This window comes from Bison bison, unplaced genomic scaffold (assembly GCF_000754665.1).
Source record: "Bison bison bison isolate TAMUID 2011002044 unplaced genomic scaffold, Bison_UMD1.0 scf7180017864114, whole genome shotgun sequence".
Classification (NCBI taxonomy): Eukaryota; Metazoa; Chordata; class Mammalia; order Artiodactyla; family Bovidae; genus Bison; species Bison bison.
In genome coordinates, this window is record NW_011494686.1 from 264,552 (window position 1) to 273,961 (window position 9,410).

The 9,410-nt window shown below is 42.4% G+C and overlaps 1 protein-coding gene across 1 annotated transcript in view; it reads left to right on the plus strand.

Annotated features, from left to right (window-relative positions):
* The first annotated feature begins 8,788 nt into the window (after positions 1 to 8,788).
* Positions 8,789 to 9,410, plus strand: part of TMEM184C (transmembrane protein 184C) — a 29,577-nt gene continuing 28,955 nt past the window's right edge. Inside the window, exon 1 of the mRNA XM_010839160.1 lies at positions 8,789 to 9,408. Coding sequence (XP_010837462.1) covers positions 9,276 to 9,408 — 133 coding nt within the window. The 5' untranslated portion in view covers positions 8,789 to 9,275. The remainder of the gene's footprint in view (positions 9,409 to 9,410) is intronic.

Here is a 9,410-nt window from a genome sequence, read left to right on the forward strand (position 1 = left end):
ACACTTAGGTGCAGTTCCTGGGTTGGGAAGATCCTCTGGAGAAGGGAATGACTACCCACTCCAGTAAGTCTGGCGGGCTACAGTCCATGGGGTCTCAAAGAGCTGGACACGACTGAGTGACTAATATGCATAGAGTATCACTCTACAGGGCAGGAGAGGAATCAGTCCTCACCCCACCCCTATGTTCGACCCACATAAAACCATGTAGAACGGGTGCTCATGAGTTTACTCAGGGTAACCAATATAGCCTGAAATGCATGAAAAAAGTAAGAGGTAAAACTAAAGCTCCACAGAGAGCTCTGCTCACATGTGAAAAAGGAAACTTCTCCCACCCTAGGGCAAAATCCTCCCATGAATTCTCCTTACCTCACCAAGAAAGCCTTCTTTCTGTGGGGATCACCATAGTCGAGCATCTAAAGTACACTAAATGACATGGGGATTTTTGCTTAAATCCTAAAAGAATCTGTCTCCATAAAAAATGTTTTCTGTCTAATGCACAGAATCTTTTCCCTAACCAAACACACCTTTTCTCCTCCCAAATCTCCTAAAGTATCTAGCTGTGAATCTCAAAATTGTTAAAACTTTTCACACTGCTTTTATCCTGTGACTTGATATTCAAGTGTCACTTAAACCAGTCTGAAAATAAAAAATCAATTAAAAAGGAAAACTTCCCCATCAGATAGAGCTACTGGAAAGTTCATCTCATGAGTAATAATTTATAGACAAGGTAATGTATTATTTACCAAGTAAGTCGTTTGCACCATTTACAGCGTCTTCTTCGCTTGAGCAACAACAACATATACCGCACTAAGGATTATCAGGTGGCTTAAGATACTTTATCACCTTTCTTGTGAGGTAATTGGAGATCCTGACAGTCATTAATCCAGTAATTCCAGTAACATGCTTTTGAAGAAGGCAGCAAATGTGCTATTTAAATATTTCAGTAGTTTAAATAAAGAGCCTTTATAAAGAAAAGCCAACATAAAAGTTAATGTACTGATAGAATAAACCTGAATCAAGAAGATGAAAATTAGCGACTTCCCTGGAAGTCTAGTGGTTAAGACTCCACACCTACTATGCAGGGGGCATAGGTTCGATCCCTGATCAGGGAACTTGCCAATGCTGGGTGATCATAAAGCAAAACAAAAAACAACAACAAATACAAAAATAAAAAGTTGGGAGAGTGATGAGGGAGTTTAAATTTTTGAGAGACATCTGGTTAGACACTATATGAATGTCTACAGTTAGGTTGTTTGGACTTAAATTCCTTAATAAATGGAGCTACTAGAAATTTCACTAGCCGTAAGAACACCATGAAAAAATTACTAAGTTCTAAGGGTGCAATGAAACAAGATTTAGGGACAAACTGAGGTTTAAAGGACATTGAGAGCCTGCTCAGAGTAGAATCAGAAAAGTATCCACCATCCAGTCTCAGGCTTAGGGTCAGGGTTAGTTTCTACCTAATTATACATGGCGGGGCTTTTTCTTTCATGTGACCCGACTCTAAAGAAAAGGACCTTTGGGACTTCCTGGCAGCCCAGGGTTAGGACTGCCTCTGTCACTGCAGGGCCCAGATTCTATCCCTCAGGGAACTCCCAACCACTTGTGAGATCTCGTGGCTTAAGATCTCACAAGCCACATGGTGTGGCAAAAAAAAACGCAAAAACCTTCTGTCCTGGACCTACTTAGACACAAAAACAAATCCTAATAACAACAACAACAAAAACATGATTTTTGAGTGTTGATTTGGAGACAGAACTATAGAGTTCCCTAAATATTAAGTGTGAGAAAGTCTGCTGAAATTTAAATACACTCCTCGTGAAGAAATGGCAGAAGTTTATGTTGAGATTCATTCAGCAACTTCATAACAGCCTATTATAAACTTTTTGAAATTTATTCTAAATTAGGAGTTGGAAGACTATTACTATAAAAGGCCAGATAGTAAATATGTCTAAATATTTTTTAACAACTTTAAAAATGTAAAAGCCAAAAAGAAGTGAGTATATTCACATTATCCAGCCAATCTCCAGATCGCTTTACATCTTGCAAAACTGAAATTCTGTCCCCACTGAACTGATAATCCCCCATTTCCCCTGTACCCCAATGTATAAGCAGTATTGGACACTGTTAGTGTCCAATAGGATAGGAAGGAGGAGTCTCTGATCAAGGTCAAAAGCAGCAGAGAAGGGTCATATCCATACCTCCTCCTCCAGGTACATACACCAGTGTTCACAACAGCATTATTCAAAATGGGCAAAAAGTAGAAAGAACCCCATTGTCCTTCGACAAACGAATGGATATACAAAATGTGGTTGATACATACAGTGCAATACTGCAAAAGTGTTCAGCTGCTCAGCCGTGTCCAACTCTTTGAGAACAAAACCAATATTCCATCGTATGTATAAACCACACTTTATCCATTCATCTGCTGACGGACAATTGGATTCTTTCCATTTTTTGCCGATTTTGAATAATGCGGCTGTGAACATTGGTTTCCACTTTTTGCTTGTTGTGAATAATGCTTCTGTGAACATTGGGGAATGGAATATCATTCAGACTTTAAAACGATGGAAATCCTGATAGGTGCTACAACACGGATGAACCCTGAAAACATTATGCTAAGTGAAGTATTGCTAAGTCACTTCAGTCGTATCCGACTCTGTGCGACCCCAGAGACGGCAGCCCACCAGGCTTCCCCGTCCCTGGGATTCTCCAGGCAAGAACACTGGAGTGGGTTGCCGTTTCCTTCTCCAATGCATGAAAGTGAAGTCGCTCAGTCGTGTCTAACTTCTAGCGACCCCATGGACTGCAGCCTACCAGCCTCCTCTGTCCATGGGATTTGCCAGGCAAGAGTACTGGAGTGGGTTGCCATTAAGTCAGACACAAAAGGATAAATATTCTATGCCTCCACTTCTATACAGTATCAATACCTAGAGGAGTCAAATTCAGAGGCAGAAAGTAGAATACTGGTCACTATTAGTAGCACAGGGTCTGGGGCAAAGGGGAATGGAGACTTAGTGTTTAATGAGCACAGAACTTCAGCTGCATGATGAAAAAGTCCCAGAGGTGGGCAGTGGTGACGGTTGCACAACAGTGTGTACGTACTTACCACCACTGAATTGTAGCCACTTAAAAAGAGTCAAAATGGTAAATTTTATGTTATGTGTATTTTACCACAATAAAAAAAAAAAAGAAACATAAAAACTGTTCTAGGTCAGAGTCATACAGAAGCAGACTGCTGCCGCAACTGGGTCGCATGCTATAGTTTACACTAAGTCATTGAATGAAATGAAGCCACTCAATGAAATGAACAAAATGACATAAAATAATTTTTTAAATTATAATTCATTTTTATTTCAACATGAACATGTTATGATTTTATATTTAATATACTTGTACTTACCAAAATTTATAAATGCAGCTACTTTATGGATTTATGGATCAAAAAATACTTGAGTGTCTTTAAGATGAGGTAGAATGTATGTGAAGACAGGGTGTAAAGACAGGGTGATACACACAAGTATCCACAGCTTTACCTGTTAAGAGATGTAGGGAGGTACAGGACAGGTAGAGATGAATTAATCATGGTGTCTGCAACAAAGCGTAAAACTTAGCCTGAAAGATGTGGTGGGTAAAGCTGAAACAACGGGTGAAAGTACCCAGTCTCAAAGTTCAGATTTCAAAGTCTGGTATTACAGCCTATACCACTTTTACCTTCTTCCCCACTCACCTGGTGCAGAGTAAACGATTTTCCTTCCATCTAGCCAGGGCAGGGGAGGGGGGCGGGGGTGAGGGGAAGTGACATATTACAAAATTAAGCACTCTGCCGGAGATCTGCCCCAGCTCCCCCCTGCATTCTTGCAACATTTAAACCTAAAACTCACTTAATTCTTTGATTGGTTGGCACAATCTCAGACTGTGAAGGCAATATATTCCTAAAGGAGAAAAGCCTGAGGCAATTTCTCTAGTCTTCAAGTCAGCTCAAAGCGAAAAAAAAAAAAAATCAATAATCACTTTCAGACTAGGTAGAGAGTATACACATACATCGACAAAAGATATTGTTTCAGTTATTGATTCACTGGAACAAATCCAACAAAGAACCCTAAACTCAGTGAGGGAAAACCATTTCATTTTACTCCTGGACTTTTTTTAACTTCATTTTTTTAGAGCAGTTTTAGGTTTACAATAAAATGGAAAGAAACGTACGGAGAGAATTCCCACATCCCCTCCACTCCCACACATGCATGGCCTCCCCCCATCATCAGCATCATTCACCTGAACGGTACATTTTTCATCAAGGATGAATCTAAACTGATACATCATCATCACCCAAAGACAACAGTTAACCATCCAGAGTCCACAGTTTACCTTAGGGTTCACTCTTGGGTTTTGTACATTCTGGGTTTGGACAAAATTATAATGACATATATTCATCATTATCATATAATATAGAATATTTTCACTGCCCTAAAAACCCTCTGGGCTCTGCCTATTCATCTGGCAATTACTGATCCCATCTGACAATTATTCATCTTTTATTGTTTCCATAGTTTTGCCTTCTCCAGAATGTCATACACTTGGAATCATATAGTATGTAGGCTTTTCAGATTGGCTTCTTTCACTTGGAAATATGAATTTAAGATTCCTCCATGTCTTTTCATTGCTTGATAGCTCAGTTCTTTTTAGTGCTGAATAATATTCCATTGTCTGAATGTATCACTGTTTATTAACCTGTTTATCTCCTGAAAGACATCTTGGTTGCTTCCAAATTTGGGCAATTATGAACAAAGGTGCTATAAACATCCTTGCGCAGATTTTTTTTTTTTTTTTGTGGACATAAGTTTCAACTATCTTTGGATAACCAATAAGGAGTGTGATTGGTGGATTGTATAGTAAGAGTGTATTTCATTTTGTGAGAAACCACCAAACTGTCTTCCAAAGCAGCTGTACCATTCCTCACTCCCACTAGCAGTGCGTGAGAGTTCACACACTGGTGAAATCCTCACCAGCATTTGGTGTTGTCAGTTCCAGATTCTGGCCACTTTAATAGGGATGTGGTAGTATGTCATTGTTGTTTTAACTTGCATTTCTCAGATAACATATGATGTGGAGCATCTTCCCACCACGCTTATTTGACATCTGGATATCTTCTTGGGTGAGTTCTGTTAAGGCGGTTGGCCCATGTTTTAATTAAGCTTTTGTTTCCTTACTGCTTCATTTTAAGAGCTCTTTGTACATTTTTGGATCACAGTCCTTTTAACAGATGTGCCTTTTCCAAATTTTTCTCCCAGTCTGTGCCTTTCTCCTAGTTCTCTTGAGCTCATGGGTTCTTCAGGCCAGGAATCATGGTAAGGCAGAGCCGGAATGGCTTCCTCTGGTCCACAGGTTTAGCACCTCAGCTTGAAAGATGCAAAACGCTGATGGGTGACTCCAGTTCTGGGAGCCAGAATCAGCTTCTCCACTTGTGGGGCAGGCACCTGGGCTGGCTACCTGGAGGGCTGGGCTCAGCTGTGACTGTCACTCAGCATACCTTCAAGGGACCTTCCGATGTATATTTGGCTCTTCAGAGCACATCAGCCTCTGGCAGTCAGACTTCTACATGATGGCTGAGAGTTTGGAAAGCAAGTTGTTCCAACAGACAAGGTGGAATGACCTAGCCTCTGAAGTCAAATGGTAACTATGATCACTTTTCACTATACTCTAGTGGTCCAATCAACCATGCCCCACCTATATTGAAGGGATGGGATACAGAGTCTATATATTTACGGGACAAGTAAAGAAATTGCAGCTACATTTTAAAACCATCACAGACATATTTACATAGAGAAATGGGAGGATACAGGCCGAGGGTTTAACAATGTGCACCTCTCAGAATTCCTCAAAGCCAATTTTGTTAACCTATTATTTTAAGTCAGACTAATCCAAACATACCCTCCATGGATGGAAAAATTTCACCTACTTATTCTCATATGACACAGTAACGTATCAGCAGAAATTCATTTTCTCTATGTACACTGCATCAAGAATGACTAACAGCTTGCTTTTGACCCTAGAACCACCTGCTAGTCATAACCATTTACTATTCAAACACGATCAAGTTCATATTCACCCTCAAACTTAGGCCAAATCATATCCAGAAAGAATACAGAGAATACCTATAGCACATCAGGAGAAGAAACTGCCAGCCCACTCCAGTATTCTTGGCTGGAGAATCCCACGGACAGAGGAGCCTGGTGGGCTACAGTGCGTGGGGTTGCAAAGAGTCGGACACGACTGAGCAACTAAACATACCAAATAAAGCAAGGAGATGAGGATCAGGCCAACACTGTGGTTGCTGAAATCAGAGGCCATTCCCTGTCTCATTGATTTCATGGGCCAAGAATAATTTCAGAAGTAAACTAAATGGGAGCAAATTAAGTTACTAACTTCTTATTTTCCAAAGTAAAAATATTTAGAAAGCAACTATTCTATTACTATTCCTCACATGAAAGAAAAATAGAATGAACAATTTCAAAATAAAGCATAATCACTTAGAAAGAATAGATTAGACTAAACTAAAAACTACGTAATTTTTTTTTCCTCATTTCTCTACTGACCTGCAGAAACTTCACCGTGGATGAACCTCAGTTCACATACTGGGGTGGGAAACCACCTGTGCATCTGACATTCCGGTCCCTTCCCTCCTTTGCTTTATTCTAATAGTTCTAGAACTTCAGCATGCTCCTAGAAATTCAATCTAAAAGACAAATAAGGAAATGATTTATAACACACAACAAGTGCTATAAGCACATGGGGAGCAAGGGGGAATCAAGGAAAGTTCCACAGATTATGTGAAAAAGATTTGTCCAAGAGAAAGAATGGGGAAGATTACTACGGATGCCAATGACTGTAGCTAAAAGGCACAGGGACAATCTATGTATCCAAGGCAACCATACTGTGTACCAAAAAAGTAAGTAGTGATTATATTTGGTTGTAGAATAAAGGTTACTTTTATTTTTCTATTTTCCAAAATTTAACAATGGAGCATGCATTAATTTAATGATCAGAAAATTTAGAAATAATGATTTCAATTTTATAGGTTAGCTTAGAAAGAACAAACAAAAGGCCCATTTCCCCTTAAAAAAGCAGTCTGTATTTAAAAGAGGCCAGGTTGTAAAAAGGAGATGTTATCAAGCTGTAGGCTCTAGCTAGGACAGATGACAATAGGGAAGACGACATTCTGTCAGTGCCTCTGTCAGAATCCTAGGCTGGGTATATTCAATACCGTAGGCCTTCTTGTCCATGCTGCTGCTGCTGCTAAGTCGCTTCAGTCGTGTCCGACTCTGTGCGACCCAATGGACAGCAGCCCACCAGGCTCCCCCGTCCCTGGGATTCTCCAGGCAAGAACACTGGAGTGGGTTGCCATTTCCTTCTCCAATGCATGAAAGTGGGAAGTGAAAATGAAGTCGCTCAGTCGTGTCCGACTCCTAGCGACCCCATGGACTGCAGCCTACCAGGCTCCTCTATCCATGGGATTTTTCAGGCAAGAGTACTGGAGTGGGGTGCGATTATCTTCTCCAAAATTCTCAGGTGGTAGGTATGGACAGATCCAATGCTTGAGTTAGATACCAAGGTCAGAATCCTGGCTCTACCAGTAACAAGTTCAACGAGTTCCTCAAACTTTATCCTTAAATACTTTAATCTGTTTTCTCGTTTGTGACATGGAAAACTGCCTACCTTTTAGGAATTTTGCACTGATCAACTGATATAATGTAAGAAAAGCGCTTAGTACAGTGCCTGACCCTCAGAAAATAACAGATACAATACATATTTGTGTATCAATTGAGAAGTAGATAATTTGTTTGCTCTACTGGTTTAAAAAGGCTTTAAGATACCACCATTGTTTGCCTCAAAAGCTTTGAGCACGTAAAACTTCTTTGTCAGTAGTAACGTAAACCTTTTGAAACTTAAATATATGCCAGTTTTTACAAAGTTCCAAATGCGGAAAACATATTCAGTACTGCTTCTAAAATTAAGCTATCCCTAGAATGTTCTTTCGGAGCGTCCCGAAATAACTAAGTGGCTCCACCCCTGCTGCTGCTAAGTCGCTTCAGTCGTGTCCGACTCTGTGCGACCCCATAGACGGCAGCCCGCCAGGCTCAGCCATCCCTGGGATTCTCCAGGCAAGAACACCGGTGTGGGTTGCCATTTCCTTCTCCAATGCACGAAAGTGAAAGGTGAAAGTGAAGTCTCTCAGTCGTGTCTGACTCTTAGCGATCCCATGGACTGCAGCCTACCAGGCTCCTCCGTCCATGGGATTTTCCAAGCAAGAGTACTGGAGTGGGGTGCCATTGCCTTCTCCGGGCTCCACCCCTAGATTTTAGCAATTGACACAAAACTAGGCGGACGTTTCCCATTTCCTCTTATTCCAGCGAACTCCCCTATCCACTTCCAGGCAGAATCGCGGATCTTTGGGTCAGAGAAAGGTTCCGCTCTAAGATAATGGCTTCTTACACAGCCTTTCTTAAAGCTGGAATACAGTCAGCATAACAGTGTAGTAGGAGTTCCTCAAATGTTTTCAAAAGACTTGTACAGCTTGCAGAATCTTCCTGGGCCACTGAGCCGCCGGGAACAACTCCACAACTTCCGAACATTTCGACTTCCTCCACCCTGGTAGCTTGGAACGCACCTAGAAGCCCCGCCCCCGAAAAATGACCAATCACAGAGCGAGAAATGAGCCGGATGGGGCGGGCCTATCTTGCTCAGTCCTCGAATCACCAACCTCAGACAGCGAGGGCGGAAACGGAAGCCCTGGTTTGGCCTTGGGTTCCGCCTTGGGGGACTGTCCCGAAAGAACAAGTGAAGAAATCCTGAGGCTGCTGGGTTGGCTTTCTCGTCTGTTATCTGTCCGCGGAATCCTCAGTGACGCCTGCAGCCGCCGCAGGAAAGGGACGCCACCACCCAAGAAAAGAGCGAGCAGGCCGGCAGCCGCGGGGCAGAAACGAACTGACTGCACGGTCTTTACAGGCTGGTCCCATTCGGCGCCGCTCCCCTCGAGGCCATGGTGCCGGCGGAACTCTGGGCGATCCCCAGGTGAGGGCAGCGGCTCTGCCGGGGATTCCACCGCGGAAGAACTGGGTCGATGCTTTGTGGGGAAGAAAGAATGTTGCCCGCACTGCTCCCCGGTAGCCCCGTGAGCGGCCGCGTTTGTGGCAGCAGTAACAGTAAGCACAGCGTGGGCCGAGGAGGCGGTTCAAGCTGCTGGTAGAGTCGCTCGTCGGCTCTTTTACCGTAATATGCGAGACGAAAAAACAGCCCAAGAACAGGGCTCCGCGTTACCATCTACTTCGAGCTTCTTTTCCTTCCTACTCGGAGCTGATTTATGCGGAAACATGCCTTGCACTTGTACCTGGAGGAACTGGAGACAGTGG